The sequence below is a fragment of the Carcharhinus amblyrhynchos genome, chromosome 11, assembly GCF_965287045.1.
Source record: "Carcharhinus amblyrhynchos chromosome 11, sCarAmb.v2.hapA, whole genome shotgun sequence".
In the NCBI taxonomy this organism is placed as follows: Eukaryota; Metazoa; Chordata; class Chondrichthyes; order Carcharhiniformes; family Carcharhinidae; genus Carcharhinus; species Carcharhinus amblyrhynchos.
In genome coordinates, this window is record NC_137334.1 from 90,397,896 (window position 1) to 90,416,629 (window position 18,734).

General features: G+C 41.9%; 1 protein-coding gene across 3 annotated transcripts in view; it reads left to right on the top strand.

Moving 5' to 3' along the window:
* The window catches only part of ttll4 (tubulin tyrosine ligase-like family, member 4), an 80,896-nt gene extending 71,031 nt beyond the window's left edge, over positions 1-9,865 (top strand). For 2 of the 3 annotated variants that reach the window (XM_080199537.1, XM_080199538.1), the window contains exons 17-19: positions 5,291-5,361; positions 7,905-7,984; positions 9,633-9,865. In XM_080199537.1, the coding sequence (XP_080055663.1) occupies positions 5,291-5,361; positions 7,905-7,984; positions 9,633-9,723 (242 nt within the window). In that variant the 3' untranslated portion in view covers positions 9,724-9,865. Of the gene's footprint in view, positions 1-5,290; positions 5,362-5,865; positions 5,948-7,904; positions 7,985-9,632 lie in introns of those variants that run through there. The other variant, XM_080199540.1, reaches the window with a different exon arrangement.
* Positions 9,866-18,734: the final 8,869 nt, after the last annotated feature.

Below are 18,734 nucleotides of genomic sequence, written 5' to 3' on the forward strand. Positions count from 1 at the left end.
CTGTCCAGTTCCATCAGGATTTTATGTTTCTGAGATCCCCTCTCTTCTACGTTCCAGTGAATACGAGCCCAATCGATCCAGTCTCTCTTCATATATCAGTCCTGCCATTCTGGGAATCAGTCTGGTGAACCTTTGCTGAACTCCCTCAATAGCAAGAAAGCCCTTCCTCAGACTAGGAGACGAAAACTGCACACAGTATCCAAAGTGTGGCCTCACCAAGGCTTGGTATAACTGCAGCAAGTCATCCTTACTCCTATACTCAAATCCTCTTGCTATGAAGCCCAGCATGTCATTAGCTTTCCTCACTCCCTGCTGTACCTGCATGCCAACCTTCAGTGACTGTTCCACCATAACATCCAGGTTACTTCCTTCCCCTTTTTCTAAACTGCCACCATTCACATAATCTTCCTTCCTGTGTTTGCCACCAAAATGGATAACCTCACATTTATCCACATTATATTGTATTTGCCCATTCAGCCAGCCTGTCCAAGTCACCCTGCAGTCTCTTAGCATCCTCCTCACAGCACACACTGCCACCTGGTTTAGTGTCATCTGCAATTTACAAATATCCATTCAATTCCTTTGTGTAGTTAGAAATGTACAATATTTCACATGGAAAGAAAAAGTGCATGTTATCTAATAAGGAACTAGACACGTCAGTATACTGTGTTCATTGCTAGAGTGAGAAATCAAATAGACTCCTGAACTGTACAGTTATACTACAACATGCATTGCAAAATGCCTATGCTTAAGCCTGTAGCGAATACTAGTGATGAGGATGGTGCTGAATTCTCATTACTGAGGTGTGTTGAAGCTCTGGAGATGGTGCAAAAAAGACACTTGAGGACAGCCAAATGAAAGTTGGGTTTTTCAGCTTTGCTAATGCAAATTGATACAACACTGGAATTTGCAAAATTGTACCAAACTCCAGAGTTCAGAGAGGATGTCTTGTAGCAATCATGTCTTGAAAATCATTCCTGCTCATTCACCTGAACCATACGTGGAAAATTGAAGTCCGTTCAGACAATTGAGCTTGCTCCACCATTCATTATGATCTTGGTTAATCATCAAATTTAATACTCTGATTCCACGTTCCCCCTCGTATCCCTTGATCCTTTAAGCCCCTAGAGCTATATCTACTTCCTGTTTGAAATTAGAGAATGTTTTGGCCTCAACTACTTTCTATGATACTGAATTCCATAGATTCATCGCTCTGGGCGAGGCCTTTTCCCCTAACCTCAGGTTTACCCCTTATTCTCAAATGATGACCCCTAGTTCATTCTCCCCCTCCATCAGGAGCATTCTTTCTGAATCTATCCTGTCTAACCTTATTAGAATTTTAGAAGTTTCTTTGCAATCCCTTCTTCCTCTTCTAAACTTCAACGAACCTGATCCTAACCAATTTAACAATCCTGCCATCCCAGGAATTAGCCTGGTAAACTTTTGCTGCACTCCCTTCACAGCAAGAACATCCTTCCTCAGATAAGGATACCAAAACTGCACACAATACTCCCAAGTGTGGCCTCACTAATGCCCGATTGTAGTAAAACATCCCTATTCCTTCACTCAAATCCTCTCACAATGAAGGCCAACATACCATTTGCCTTCTTTACTGCCTGCTGTACCTGCACGCTTACTTTCAGCGATTGATGCACAATGACATCAATGTATTATTGAGTATCCATCTCTCAATTTACACCCATTCAAATAATCTGCCTTCCCACTTTTGTTACCAAAGTGGATAACCTCACGTTTATCCACATTATACTGCATCTGCCAAGTATTTGCCCACTCAAGTCACTTGAAGTATCTCTGCATCCTCCCACCTAGCTTTGTATCATCTGCAAATTTGAAGATAATTAAGTTCCCTCATCCAAATTAGTAACACATATATCGTGAACAGCTGAGGTCCTGTCATTTTTCGCTGAGGGTGGTGAGTGAGTGGAATCGGCTGCTGTCGGTGGTGGTAGAGGCGAACTCGCTGGGGTCTTTTAAAAGACTTCTGGGTGAGTACATGGGATTTAATGGGATTGGGAGTTACAGATAGTTCTATGGCCTGGTAGGTATGGATATGATCGGTGCAACTTGTGGGTCAAAGGGCCTGTTTGTGCTGTAGTGTTCTACGTTCATACATCCCTGAGGCACTCCACTAGTCACTGCCCCACCAATCAAGAAAAGACCCATTTACTCCAACCCTTTGCTTCCAGTCTGCTAACCAGCTTTCTTTACTGCCTTCTTTACTGCCTGCTGTACCATCTCGAGATACTATCCACAATCCCATGCACTTAACTTTACAGAATAATCTGTTACGTGAGACCTCGTCGAAGCTTTCTGAAAATCTAAATAAACCACATCCACCAATTTCGTCCTGGTCAACCCAACTAGTTATATCCTCAGAGAATTCTAGTAGATTTGTCAAACATGATTCCCTTTCGTAAACCCATGCTGACTTTATCTGATTTCACCACAGCTTTCCAAATGCTGTGCTATGAAATCCTTGATAATGGACTCTAGCAACTTTCCTGCTGGGTTCACTGGTCTATAGTTCCCTGTTTTCTCTCTACCTCCCTTTTTGAAAGTGGGCTTACGTTAACTACCCTCCAATCTGTAGAAACCATTCCAGATTTCAAAGAATTTTGGAAAGTGCCCACCAATAGACACCAATCTACTATTTTTAGGGTCACTTCCTTAAATACTCTGGGATGAAGATTATCAGGCCCTGGAGATTTTTCCATCTTCAATCCCATTAATTTCTCCAAAACCATTTCTCTACTACTTTCCTTCAGCCCCTCACTAAAACTTGTGTTTCTCAGAACTTTGGTATATCATTCATGTCTTCTTTTGTGAAGACTCGTGTACGAATTTAGTTCCTCAGCCATTTCTTCCCTATTATGAGTTTCCTGTTTCTGATTGTAAAGGGCCTACATCTTTTTTGTGATCTTTTCTTCTTTGCATACCTATAAAAATCTTTGCAGTCAGTTTTTAATGTTTCTTGCAGACGTGCTTCCATACTCTATTTTTCTTTCTTAATCAATCCCTTGGACCATCTTTGCTGAATTTTAAACTGTTCCCAATCCAGTCTATTGCTTTTTCTTACTAATTAATATGCTTCTTCTTTGAATCTAACATTATCTCAGATTTCCCTTGTAAGCCATGTTTTGGCCACAGTTCCCTTTCCACACTTGTGCCATATAGGAATAATCAACTTTGAGTTCATCTCTTCATTCCTTGAATGCCTACCATTATCCTTCCTTGCAGTAATGTTTTTTCAATCCATTATAGCCAACTTAAGCCTCGTACTATCATAAATTACCTTTATTGAGATTCAGGACCCTGGTTTCATAATCAGCTACCTCACTACCCACCTGGTAAAGAATTCGATCATGTATGGTCACTCATCCCCAAGGGTTCTCTCAAAACTAGACTGCCAACTTATCCTGTCTCATTGCACAATACCCAATCCAAGATAGCTTATTCCCTTTTTGGTTCCTCAATGAATTGGTCCAGAATGCCAATGCTACAATGTTTTCACCACAGCATTCAACTATCTCTTAAGCAATTGTTGCGTTTTTGCCAGCATGATTGTAACCTGGAAGACAAGAAAGATTTGATCAGCCTTTAAGAACTTACTGACGTCAGATGCTGAGCTAAAGGCTGGGTTAATGTTGGAAGAGGTGTGCTTCACCTGTCAGTTAATGTTGTAATCCAAATTCTTCCCATTTTGCCCCACTAATTTCTCCAGATCGTTTCCCCAACGCCATTCCATTTGAGCAAAGATATTCGGAAGCCAAAAAATGAGTCAAAGTTCTTTATTTGTATATGATTTATTAGTTTTTTTGTAGACAGTATGCTGCCTGGTTTAGAGCTTGTTGCACTACAAGCCCTGGCGTGCACAGATTGCTGTAAATCCAGTTATCTGAAAAGTTGGGGTGTTATTTATGATCTGACAGGATTATGGCTTGGGGGCAATATGTAAGGTTTACTGGGTAGCAGATGGTTCTATGTATTGGTTGACAAGAGATGGTAATCTGATTTTTTTATAATGTGTGATATGTGCAGTGTTCATACTATAACCAAGTAGACAATAAATAGCTCCTGTAACATTTCTGCCAGCAAGCGCCCTGCCTGTTGTAGAATCAAGCTTTACACACAGCAGTGGATTCCCAGCTTCTATTTTCTGTCAGATTGTAAGTGCAGCAGCAGTACTGGCGTTTCAGCTGGGTTGACTTGGTTGACTCCGGGCTAGGAAAACAGTAGAGACCACGTTGGCTTCACTATTCCTGTCGAGAAGTGCGGGCAAGGCACGTTTGGGTATGTCTCCCATATCTTCTGCATGGATTTTGTTGGGGACCAGATCTGAAGCTCCACGGTGTGTTGTGAAGTTAGCCTAGACCTCAACTTTTTTAATTTTGGCATAAGGTGTTTCAGTCCAGGTATGATTTGATTTGATCCATTAGTAAGCTTTTATTAAAACAATAGCACAGTTAAAATGTAACAAGAAATCAGTATAACCTTTACCAGTTGAAAATACATAAACATGACCAGGGGTGTAATTCTTAAGAGCTATTTATATTTCCAATGTAAATAATATCCTCACAGACATAAATACCTCTTCAGAATAAGTCAGCACAAAAAAGTCAACTCGTGCTTAATAGATTTCGGGCCTTTTAATCCCTCTGGACAGATACAGAAAGACACCTGTGTTCTTACTCCTATACAGCAGCCTCCAGAGAGAGGGAGTCAATTTCAGAGAAAGCAAGCTGTTTTCTGGCAGGTTCCAGTCTCCAATCTTTAGGGAGAGAGAGAACTACTTGTCTGGACAGCTCACAAATAGCAGTTGAGCTTGTTTTTTCTCTGAGCCTAGCCCTTCCCAATCACAGGACTTTTCCTGTCTGTCAACCTAATCAAACTCAGCTCTGAAAAACCCCAGGGGAAAACAGTAAAACAACAACACTACATTAGCCCAGGTTAAATCAAATATTCCAGCTGTTAAGATCAATTATGCTTCTGCAGTGTCAATAGGCTGCCACTTATAGACAAAATGGTACCAATAATAGAACTGACTGTTAAAACAAATCCTGCACAAGAAACGGGACAGACATCCATTTCTTAAAGGCACAGGGTGGTCACAATGTGTTTGTGAATAATGCTGGTTGAGTGAAATGACAAAGGATGGCTGGTGCCTGGAGACCACATCCCAACAAAACTAGAGAAGGGCGCAATGCTTTAACAAAAGGACGTTTTGTTTTTGAATCCTATTTTATACTCCGTTACATTTATCTTCTTACAGGGATTAATATGTTGAAAGAGCTGAGTTATAGAAGGGTTCACCTTGGACTATCTATTCATCCTGCACATATTGTGAGTAACCACAAATATTTGCCATCTTCTGTGTCAATTTTTAAAATCATTTGTTTGAATCATTGTGAGTTTTGTATGATGCAAATTGCTTTAATAGTGCAATGATTTTGGCACAGGCCAGATCATCCGAGGAGTGGTGACAAATAAACATCCTCCAAAGGGAGGAGAAGGTAGTCACCATGGGCTTGTAAGCTAGCTGCTGGTAGTAGAAAATGCAGGATTTCAAAGGATCTTAACACTGTCTAAGATGTGCATCTGTGTACTATATCTCAAAGTCTTTCCTAGATTTTCTAACTTGAGACCAGGTTGAGCCATACTTTTCAAAATCGGATTTGTAAATCATATGTTCTGATCTGTACAACCCTCAAAAATATTTGAACAAGCTCCCAGAGGCAGCAATAACAGATATCATCATCTTTCATAGCCAGTGCTCCACGTACATTGTGTAACTAAAGATTTCTCCCACTGTCAGCAGCTTGTCTCGTTGATTTTTTTCTCTTGAAGGGCCGCAGTGAATCTACATTCTCTCCACGTGATCTGGAGTGCTATTCCAGAGGTTGATGAACCTGCCAAAGAAAAGGAAGGAAAATCGCACTTCGTAAATTGCAATAGTGAGAATATCTATAAAGCAAGAAGCAACAACGGTCAACCCAAACCGTTCTGGTGCATAGCCACCTTTTTATATGCTGAATTTTACACAGGCACTACAGTACTGCATCTTTTAAAAATAAAAGAGAAATACAATCTTGAGTTCTTGTTATGTAGTGATGAATTATTTGCAATATGATCACCAACCAGGTTGAAATGTTTAAGTGTCATTAAAATGAGATTTCTGCACATCACTTCTGAATATAATGGGGAATTGCAACAAATCGCATTTTGAAAAAGGAAGGTGATCAAACATGTAATTGTACACGTTGGTGAAAATGACGTAGGTAGAAAGAGCAGGGAGGGTCATATGAGAGCAATTCAGGGAGATGGGTGCTAGGCTAATAAGTAAGGCCTCTCGGGTAGCAATCTCTGGACTGCTCGTGGTGCCTAGCACTAGTGAGGCTAGGCACAGGGAGATTCTACAGTTGAATGCGTGGCCAAAGGAATGGTGCAAGAGGGAGGGTTTCAAATTCATAGATCATTGGGAAGTCTTCAAGAGAGGATGGTACCTGTACAGAAAGGATGGATTACACCTTAACTGGAAGGGCACAAATATCCTGGCTGGGGGTTTTAATAGTGTTCCGACAGGGTTTAAACTAGTGTGGCGGGGGGGTGGGGATCAAAACAATAGGTCAGTAAGCAGTGAGGCTGGGTTCGAGCTGGGTGCCAGGGTAAAGCTAGCTAAGAAGAAGAGCATTTTGGAGGAGGGTGACCTGAGTGGGCCTGGAGGTCTGGAGTGCGATCGCTTCAATGCGAGGAGCGTAATGGGTAAGACAGATGAATTTAGGGCCTTAATGCTTACCCGGAATTTGGATGTGGTTGAAGTGACGGAGACTTGGTTAAAAGAAGGACAGGACTGGCAGCTGAATATGCCGGGGTATAAATGTATTAGGCGAGACAGAAGAGGGTTTAAAAGAGGTGGGGGAGTAGTGATATTAGTTAGGGAGCATATTACAGCAGTGCAGAGGGTGGACAATTTAGAGGGATCATGCAATGAGTCACTGTGAGTGGAGCTCAAAAACAGGAAGGGTGCAATCACTATGCTGGGGGTGTACTACAGGCCACCCAACAGCCCATGGGAAGTGGAGGAACGGATGTGTAAGGAGATTCTGGATAGGTGCAGAAAAAATAGGGTTGTTGTAGTGAGAGACTTTAATTTCCCTGGTATGGACTGGAAAGTGCTTAGAGCTGGCAGTGTGGATGGGGAGGAATTTGTAAGTTGTGTACTGGAAGGGTCTTTGGAACAGTATATAGACAGTCCAACTAGAGAGGGGGCTATACTGGACCTAGTTCTGGGAAATGAGCCTGGCCAGGTCGTCAAAAGTTTCAGTAGGGGAATATGTGGCAAATATCAGAGGGTCATTTTTTACGCAGAGGGTGGTGGGGGCCTGGAATGCGCTGCCAAATAGGGTGCTGGAGGCAGACACACTGGCATAATTTAAGAATTACCTGGATAGTCACATGAGCAGCCTGGGAATGGAGGGATATCATAATTGGGTGAGTTGCTAATGAATTGATATGGTTATATCTGCTGGTATACAACTGTGCTGGTGTATCCAAATTATTGATGTACATAATGAAAACTAATTTAGCTGTCTTATTCCCCTCAATTATTTTATTACAAAATTATCCCATCTCAGTATAGTGGGGAACATCACTTGTCATATCCTGCTACTCAGATTATGTTTCCATTTTCTTTATTTGCCTCCCAATAAGTCACAAGGTTATTTCCAATTTAATGCCTTTTCATGTTTACCAATGATCTCTATTATCGTGAGCCCTCTTGAAACATCTCTGGTTGCAGTTGATCCTTCTTGCTGTAACTTCAGCTATTGATTGTATTTGAGTTTTCCCAGGTAAAAAGTAAAACATTCTGTTTTTCCTCTTGCCAGTGGCGCCCACCTGGACTTAATTTCATTCCAAAGTTGGATCTTGGAATAAATGGAGACTGCACGATTAATTCTTCCCAGAGGTAAGAGCATCATAGAGTGGATTGGAGGTAGAGAAAGCCAGCAAGTGCTATCGTTTGAAATAACAAGATACTTAGGTTGGCACAGTGGTTAAAGGGCATCTTGACAAGTACGTGAATAGGATGGGAATAGAGGGATACGATCCCTGGAAGGGTAGGGGGTTTTAGTTCAGTTGGGCAGCATGGTTAGTGCAGGCTTGGAGGGCCGAAGGGCCTGTTCCTGTACTGTTATTTTCTTTGTTAGCCCTGCTGTCTCACAGCGCCAGGGACCTGAGTTCAATTCCTGTCTTGGGTCACTGTCTGTGCGGCGTTTGCATGTTCTCCCCGTGTTTGCATGGGTTTCCTCTGGACGCTTCAGTTTTCTTCCATAATCTGAAAGATGCGCTGGTTCAATGTATTGGCCATGTTAAATTCTCCCCCAGTGTACCCGAACAGACGCCGGAGTGTGGCGACTAGGGTATTTTCGCAATAATTTCATTGCAGTGTTATTGTAAGCCTGCTTGTCACACTAAAAAATAAAACTTTTTTTAAAAACTTAAAAGCTTCAGATAATACCTGACCCCCCTCTTTTGAGCATATTAAAGGTTATGAGGCAAACCTATTCAAGCACGGATTGCCTCTAATATTTTAATCCATTTGTTTTAGGACAGTTCTCATAAAGGAAAGGAATTTCATTTTTTGTTCAAGGCCTCTGGACATTCCAGTACAAACATTCTGAAGAATAGTCACTATTGTCATATAGGAAAAGCAGCCAATTTCCATATAGCAAGCTCCAAAAGCAGCAGTGAGGCAAATGACCAGATCATGTGTTTTGGTGGTGATGGTTGAACAATTTTAATTGCTTTGTCATTTCCACCTCTGCCTTTGGCTGCTTAGGCAGTAGACTCTAGAATTCCCTCCTTGAATGTCTCTGCCCCACTTCCCTCTCTCCTTTAAACCCCACTTCATTGTTCAAGACATCTGCTCTAATATTACCTTGAGTGACTTGATATTACATTTTGACATTATGACACTCGTAAGACATTTCATTACATTAAAGTAATTGTTCATAAATACTGGCTAGGAAACTTGCAGAAAGCCCCTTCCTAGCTTGAAGGAACACCATTGAAAAGCTATAGCACAGGAGGCAGCTATTTGGCCCATCTTGTCCATGCCAGCCCAAAGACAGCCAGGTGCCCTTTCTAATCTCACCTTCCTGTACCTGGCCCAACATCCTGGAGTTTTTGTGTCTGGAGAAGAAGGTGGATGGAGCCACAGTCTAGCTGGCACTCTATGCTGCATTAGTCTGCCAGCCTAAATAAGTTGTCCTCAGAGTCTCCATCAGGGAGATTTTAGCTCACTGATCCTGAATCATGCAAGAAAGTTACAGAATCCAAACTGTAGCTAAAGAGAGAAATGTATTTTGATTTGTTTAAACCGCATTAGGTAAAACTGCCACTTTACTGATGTATACTGAGAAGTTTACTTGAAAACCTTGATGGAAATGTGCAAACAGAACAGGAACTGAGGGGTGGCTGCTTTGTAGAGAACAAACTGCTTTGATTGTGGGTTCTTGCAGTATCCTCCTCTCTAATAATTAAAGCTGCAGGGGTGGCAGAGAGGCAGAACTAAACAGCCTGTTCATAAGGGACCTGTTTTGTTTTATTTGCAGTCGGGAAATGGTGCCAAAAAAGAAAATAACTGTGAATCAACAGCCCAGTCTTACTCCACCGCAAGCAGTAGAGGTCCAGCAGTCGTCCTGATGGCTAACAGACCAGCTGCTACCACAGCTGGCTCATGGAGTGTTCCCCGTCGTCCAGCCAATACTTCTGGAAGTGAAACTTGCAGCTGATTGTCGACAGCTTGATCTGTCAGATTCATACGTCTACCTCAGCTGAGGAAGAGATGGGGGGGTTTGGGGGAGTGGGGTGGTGGGGGAAGCAGGGGAATTGACCTCTTGCCAATCACAGGGCCGTGTGTTTGTTCAGCACAAAGCCGCTTTGATTTAAGTCCTTTTGTTACAGCAGTCATCCACCAGATTGTAAAATGTGCACTTTGCATCTAAACAATCCTAACCCTTACTGAACTGCCAAATTAATTATAATGCAGAACTGTTATCAGCTTTCCACTTGGCAGCATTTGACTGATGTCCAAGAGTCTTCATGCAAAAAACCCTGGGCTACAAATTTCAGATGGACACCATTACTGTCTCTCCATAGCGAACAATTTTTATAGTATGGTGAATGACTTTACAGTTGGTGTGAGAATTTTTTATCTGCCAATCAGTACCCCACAAAGATGTTTTAAACAGTGGCTTGGGCCTGCAGGAACATGTATGATGTGAAAAGTGCATATTATCTCCCTAATTTTGATCTATTAATGTTTTAATTTATTGTTGAGACCTGGTGCATTGTTTCACTAAGTTATTTACTCCTTCATTCATTCCTTGGCTGTATTGAGCTGAGAGAATGTTCACTACTGTACTCATCACTGACACAGTGAGTACCTTGTTAGATTAAAGATTAGCATTCTTTATATAATGATGTCTCTGAGGCCAAATGTTATGTCTTATAGTTTGAAATTGCCTTTGAAGCCATGTTACAAGATTACTGCAGAATATTGGTTGAGAGTTCAGCTCTCAAAAGAAAATACATAAACAATTTAGTAAATCTCTGCAATATTTAGACTTGACTATTGAGTATAGGTGGGGCCAGTCTTTACAGATGCAGTGTCTTCTAAGTAGAGGTAACAGATCATTCAAGCTCTTCCATGGATGAGAACTAATGGGTAATTGTCTGGTACCCACTGGTAAGCATCCAGACCTGTTCGAGGCTGTGGTAAAATTGAGACAAGCTAGCCTTTAGGTCAGAGCATCAGTAGTTCTGATGAAGTCCTGATCCAGATCTATGCATTGTTGTTACTGAGAGGCTGATCCACAGTGCAGTGTTACTGATGCAGGATTCCTCACCTTGCCACCATAGAAGTTGCGCACTCTGATGTGGATGTTCATTTTGCGGAGATTGTTATTTCAAGTCTCCATCTCCTTCATCAAATTTCTGTGTACCTTCCCCAGATAATCCTCAGAACTGTTCCAGGCAGTCCAGTGACCAACCCCTCTTTCTCTTCCCACCTCTTGAGGAAGAGCTTCCACTCTACTTACCACCTTGATACGATTGTTGCAAACTTGTGGGCATACCCCACTGCTAATCCACCTCATTGTTTTTGTTTGGGGATGAGAGGGATAGAATCAACATTGAAGCTGTACTGGCTGATCTTAGATTGTGTAGGCAGCCTAACTGAATCGCAACAAAGGGAGGCAGAAGCTTGAAGCTAACCACCTGATATTTTTCAACTCCACATAGAAGTGCTCAGGCTTGATTTGCCATTTCCCCAATAATTTAGCTGTGTGCGTGTTTGTTGAATTGGATATTGAATTGAAACAGACAGAATTGGCACCCAATGAACAAGGCTTGCACTGCTTCCAAGTTGCCAAGAAGTTGGGAGATTGCATCAAAGGAAGAGGCCTTTAACATGTTGTTAAACTTCTGCAAATACAAGTGCCTTGAATGAAAGTAGAAGAGGTGGCGGGTGGATAAACTGGCTGAACAACTTGAACTGTGCAATGAGTATGAATGAAATGAGCCTTATGGAGTGGAGTTGCCTTCTTTAGCTTTCTGGTGCACATTTTTTGTGACTTTGTAGATGACTAGTTGAATGCTTCATGTCCACTTTAATCTCTCCTGCTTGTCATCCCTCAAAAATTCACGTGGGTTATAGAAGGGAAACATTTTTGGTCTTTTTTTTTTGAGACCTTCAAATTTTTTGGGCGATCTTGGAGTTCCCTATGAGAGAGCATAGCATCCATCTTCAACCCTTTCCTAGCTACAGGAATTGCTGAAACTCCAGTGAGAAAGGGTTAACTTGTGTCTAGCTCACCTGATGTTGTTTAACAGCTTAGCGGGTGATGGATTGTACTGAGCACTCAGGCAGCGCCAAGCAGTGGAGTTTCCTATTGCACTTGCCCCGTAACTGCTGAACACCTCCAGTAAGGATAGCAATCGCCACAAGGCGGCAGTCTCCACATTTCAGTTCCCTGATGATAAAAGTATACATTCTTTTTAAAATAATATGTCAAAAGATCACAACCATGAGTTTCTCGGGCTAATTTCTACCCTTGTCTTTTGATGTGTGAAAAAGGTTTTTCAAAAAGCTTTTGATCTTCTTAAATTATCTTGTGCATTCACCAATTTTGACATGTTTACAAGTTTGCTGTGAATTAGGAAGGAAAATAACTCTGACCGCCTTGAAATGATAACTGAAAGATGATGGCTTCCCTGTGGGATTTCCAATACACTTTGTTTTAATAATGGTAAACCTATTGTTGCAAGAGCAGTTCACGATTTCCCCCAACTAATATTTCCCTCTCTGCCCTTAAGGTAATGGGCAAAATTGTATTTCTGGCAATAATTCCAATAAATAATTTGCTTTCAAGAACATATCAGTTAAAGTCATAGATTACTAAACCAATAGTGAGAAGTTGCATTGGAGTAAGCCTATTAATCCCAGTAATATAACTTAGAATCCATTTGTATGTACATATATATATATGGCTGCTTCAAATTGTATGCAGCCTATACTACTTGTTGCTTGTCCAGGGTCTTGTCTCCTGAGAAGGACTGTGTAAGAAATCCCACAAGGGGCTGCGTATCTCCTGATTTAACCCAATTGTGTAAGGAATTGTTTACAAGACTGGCAGGGCCCATGAATTCTTGCAAGTATTCAGCCTTTGGCTTTTCCACCATGAGTTCTGTTTCTCCCCTGGTGCACTGAATCCAGCTCAGGCGGAGGGCTCTGTCCCCCAGGGGCCAGCGTTCTGGGAAAAGCAAAGAGAATGGATGCCTTTCTCAAACTGTGATACATGTTTACTGAGAAGCAATTTTATAATCTAAAATCTGTTTTGTGAGGAACAGATATTTTTTAATGAGAATTACTAGCAGAACTATGTGTATTCTGTTATTTGTCTACTGTCACTATGTTTACCTATTTCCCTAATGCCTCTGCAGACCTGGTCAAGATCAGTTTCTATAAACAATGCAGGAACTGTCGAGGACTGCAGTTTGGAGCTGAGCAATAATTTTAAGAATCCAAATAAAGATATCTTGCAATTAATGTTCTATATTTTTGTTTATTTGTTTCCAGTACCACTGCAGTTGTGCATCTTATTTATTAGTCGCAAGTCAGCTTACATTAACACTGCAGTGCCCCATAGTCGTCACGCTCTGGCTCCAGTTCGGGTACACGGAGAATTTAGCATGGCCAATGCACCTCATCAGTATATCTTTCAGACTGTGGAAGGAAGCCGGACCACCCGGAGAAAACCCATGCAGACTCCGCACAGACATCTACCCAAACCGGGAATCAAAGCCAGATCCCTGGCGCTGTGAAGCAGCAGTGCCATCCACTGTGTCACTGTGCTGCCCTATCTATTAAGCAAAAGGAGATTGAAGCGTATAGGTGATAAGGCAAGTCGAGTTAGCTTGGATTCTGGGTGGAACTTGCAGAAGCACAAAATCGACAAGCCTTGGATAGCGTTTAGACGATAAGACGTTAGTGAAAGTGTGGATCAAGCGGGCTGAAAAAGAAAATTAATTACAAATTAAAATGGAAAAGGGAATGGAACCAAGAGTCCTGTCTTTGAGATGGTCATCTTGTGATTTTAAATCTCTTAGATCGCCCCTTGATCTTATAAACCCATTTGAATACAGACCAGGTTTATTCAATCCAGCGTCATTATTTAACCGTTTAAGTTCTACTATTCTAAGTAATCTGTGCTGTACTGTTTCCAACATCAATATATTCTACCTTGGGGATAGTGCCCTTCAGAGGGGATCTGACCAAGGCTTTCTGCACCTAAAGCATCAGTACCTCCCCATTTTTATTTCAGCCTCCTTACAATAAAGGCCAATCTTTTGTTATTCTGACAAACCCACACTTCAATATCATTTCCTTGTAGCCACCATTTGTCATCTCTTAACAATCAAAATGTGTCCCTTGTGGGGCAGCACGGTGGCACAGTGGTTAGCACTGCTGCCTCAGCTCTGGGGACCCGTGTTTGATTCATGGCTTGGGTCACTGTCTGTGTGGAGTTTGGACATTCTCCCAGTGCCTGCGTGGGTTTCCTCCAGGTGATCCAGTTTCCTGCCACACCGAAAGGGTTATGAATCTGTGGAATTCCCTGCCCAGTGAAGCAGTTGAGGCTATCTCACTGCATGTTTTTAAGGCAAGGATAGATAAATTTTCGAACAGTAAAGGAATTGAGGATTATGGTGAGCGGGGCAGGTATGTGGATGGTGCTCCTGTGACATTGGGACATTGCATTTAATTAAAGACGTTATGTAAATATTCTCCCATGAAGCGCCTCAGGATATTTTTATTATTCGTTCATGGGACATGGGCATCGCTGCCTGGCCAGCATTTGTTGCCCGAGGACAGTTGAGAGTCAACCACATTGTTGTGGCTCTGGAGTCACATGTAGGCCAGACCAAGTAAGGACAGGAGATTTCCTTCCCTAAAGAACATTAGTGAACTGGATGGGTTTTTCCGACAATCGACAATGGTTCATGGTCATCAGTAGATTCTTAATTTGAATTCAAATTCCATTATCTGCTGTAGCAGGATTCGAACCCGGGTCCCCAGAACTTTAGCTCAGTTTCTGGATGAATAGTCAAGCAATGATACCTCTGGGCCATTGCCTGGTGATATTACTACTACATTAACATCAATTACTACGAAGGAGATTGTCATCGACTTCAGGAAGCGTAAAGGAGAACATGCCCCTGTCTACATCAATGGGGATGAAGTAGAAAGCGTTGAAAGCTTCAAGTTTTTAGCTGTCCAGATCACCAACAACCTGTCCTGGTCCCCCCATGCCGACACTCTAGTTAAGAAAGCCCACCAATGCCTCTATTTTCTCAGAAGATTAAGGAAATTTGGCATGTCAACTACGACTCTCACCAACGTTTACAGATGCACCATAGAAAGCATTCTTTCTGGTTGTATCACAGCTTGGTATGGGCTCCTGCTCTGTCCAAGACCATAAGAAACTACAAAAGGTCGAGAATGTAGCCCAATCCATCACGCAAACCAGCCTCCCATCCGTTGACTCTGACTACACTTCCCACTGTCTCAGGAAAGCCACCACCATAATTAAGAATCTCACGCACATTCTCTCTCCCACCTTCTTCCTTCGGGGAAAAAGATACAAAAGCCTGAGGACACGTACCAACCGACTCAAGAATAGCTTCTTCCCTGCTGCTGTCAGACTTTTGAATGGACTTACCTCGCATTAAGTTGATCTTTCTCTACACCGTCACTATGACTGTAACACTACATTCTACACTCTCTCCTTTCCTTCTCTATGAATGGTATGTTTTGTCTGCATAGCGTGCAAGTAACAATACCTTTCACTGTATGTTAATACATGTGACAATAATAAATCAAATCAAATAGAAAGGAACTTCCTGTTGCCACTAATACATAACATGTTCTTGCAGGATGTTAAAAAAATAGTCTTGATCTATAATGCCCAAAGCAAACTGGGCTGAGGATATATGAATCTGAATCAATGTGATGAGCAATGACTGTACAATGCTGATGTTCAACTCACGTGGATGAGATAATGATCTAGTCAATATTGGCCAACATGTTCAGCATGCTTACCAGGCCAGTACTGCTATATTTAGCAGCGTCCACCCCTCTCCCCACCATCCCCCTCTGAACTATATATAACTTGGACCTTGCAATTCATTTCAATGTTTGGAGTATTACTATTACATCTTACAGCAGGTGCAGTACAATAACAAATGTCATCATTTGATTTACAGCCGACATTTTTTAATTAACACGTTACAAATGCTTATATTTTTGAGAATAAATCTTTCATCAGGGATAATTTTTTTTAAAACTTCACCTCCATACAATCCGGTTGAATACTCCAGAACAGCACTGACAAGACTGCTGTATTGGTGAGAGTTGCCATTCTTTGGATGACTCACAGCGCCAGGGACCCGGGTTCGATTCCTGGCTTGGGCCACTGTCTGTGTGGAGTCTGCACGTTCTCCCCATGTCTGCGTGGATTTCCTCCGGGTGCTCCGGTTTCCTCCCACAGTCCAAAAGACATGCTGGTTAGGCGCATTGGCCGTGCTAAATTCTCCCTCAGTGTATCTGAACAGGTGCTGATGTGTGGCGACTAGGGGATTTTCACAATAATTTCATTGCAGTGTTAACGTAAACCTACTTAGGATCATAGAGCCCCTACAGTTCAGAAGAAGACCGTTCAGCCCATCAGGTCTGCACTGATGACAATCCCATCCAGGCTCTATCCCCATAACCCCATGCATTTATACTAGCTTGTCGCCCTGACACAAAGAGGCAACTTAGCACGGCCAATCCACCTAACCCACACATCACAGCTTGTGGGAGGAAACCGGAGCACCCAGATGGAACCCACGCAGACACAGGCCATGCTGGGATTTGAAAATGTGTCCCCAGAACAATAGCCCGAGCCTCTGGACTACCAGCTGAGTGACATTACCATTACACCACCATCGCCTCAGTTGTTTCAACATGGGTTCAATTAAGCAAAGTCACCCAGATATTTGAGCCTTGCTGATGGTTGGAGTCTCTGTGAAACTGCTTGAATGGGCTGCCAGAAATTCTAGTTACATCTTGCTAGACTCTAGATTCTTCCACCTTACCTGGTTTGCCTGATGGTTTAGCTGCACATATGTCAGCTTTACTCGTAACTCCCTTAACTCGATTCCCCAATGATGATGAATGTACCTGTTCAATATGAGGGTAAAGATAGTGAAACCTGAGGTTCAAATGGAGAATATTATCAATTGCTTAAGTATTTTGCCGCTGCGTGAAGTTGATTTCGGAAAAGCAGAATAAATTTTCTTTCAGACCACACAACTACTCTATAAAGCAACTGATTAATTTATTGAACATTAAGTGAGCAGTTCTTAATAGAGACAATATGTTTATAGTCATTATAAGCAACAATGCTACTTTACCAAAACAAATTTTTCCTTCACTAACTCTCTGCATAAATTGGATATTTGGACATTGCATATTGGAAACCAACCTCCCATCTATTGACTCTTCCCACTGCCTCGGCAAAGCAGCCAGCATAATTAAAGACCCCACATGCCCCAGGTATTTCCTCTTCCAGCATCTTCTGTCGGGAAAAATATACAAAATTCTGAGGTCACGTATCAACCGACTCAAGAACAACTTCTTCTCTGCTGCTGTCAGACTTTTGAATGGACCAACCTTGCATTAAGTTGGTATTTCTCCACACCCTAGCTATGACTGTAACACTACATTCTGCATTCTCTTGTTTCCTTCTCTATGAATGGTATGCTTTGTCTGTATAGCACGCAAGAAACAATACTTTTCACTGTAAGTACATGTGACAATAATAAAATCAAATTGAATCAAATCAGATATTTGGAACAGTATCGCTCATTTCTGATAAGGAAGAAGGCTATTATAAGAACTTCTGATTAACTCTTACACTACTTTCTGCCTGGTGTGAAACTGGTGTGATGACAATAATCTCTCCCTCAGTGTCAACAAAATGAAGGAGATAGTCATTGACTTCAGGAAATGCAGTGGAGAACATGCCCTTGTCTACAGCAATGGTGATGAAGTAGAAAGGGTTGAGAGCTTCAAGGTTTTAAGCATCCAGATCATGTCCTAGCCCCCCATACCAACACTATCGTTAAGAAAGCCCATCAACTCCTCTAATTTCTCAGAAGACGAAGGAAATTTGGCACATCAGTTACGACTCTCACCAACTTCTACAGATGCACCATAGAAAGCATTCATTCCCGTTCAATCACAGTTTGGTATGGCTCCTGCTCTGCCCAAGACTGCAAAAAATTACAAAGGGTTGTGAATGAAGTCGAGTCCATCATGCAAACCAGTCTCCCATCCATTGACTCTTTCTAAAGTAATCAACATAATCAAGGACTCCATGCTTCCTGGACATTCGCTCTTCCAACTTCTCCTGTTGGGAAAAAGATACAGAAGTCTAAGGTCACATACCAACTGACTCAAGAACAGCTTCTTCCCTGCTGCCATCAGATCTACCTCGCATTAAGTTGATCCTTCTCTACACTTTAGCTACGACAGTAACATTATATTCTGCATTCTCTCCTTTCCTTCTCTATGAATGGTATGCTTTGTCTGCATAGCGTGCAACAAACAATGCTTTTCACTGTATACTAATGCATGTGACAATAATAAAACAAATCAAATCAAAACAAAATAATAAAGCCCAAATGCAGTCCTCAAATTTATCTTGCAGCTGCCTCAGCATAAAACAAATTGAAAGCCACTCCTATGTAACTACCTTGGATGGTTAGTGATTCACAGGTTTCCAAAATGTGCAAACCTACAAACACAGAAACCATTTACTGTAAAATTGGAAGATATTTCTCAATGTGCATCTGTACATAGCCAAGGTGTCAAATTGGTCAAACCAGACAGAGTGTGACTCCAATGCAGAAAGGGCTTGAGGTGTACTGGTATAATGCTCTGGGGATCCAGGTTCGAATCCCTCCACAGCAGGTGGTGAAATTTGAATAAAAACTCAAATAAAACCATTGTGATTGTTAGACAGACTGGGCTCACTTCCACTGGAGTTTAGAAGAGTGGGGGGCAGCGGGAGGGTGGTAACTTGATTGAAGTTTGTAAGACCCTGAGCGTT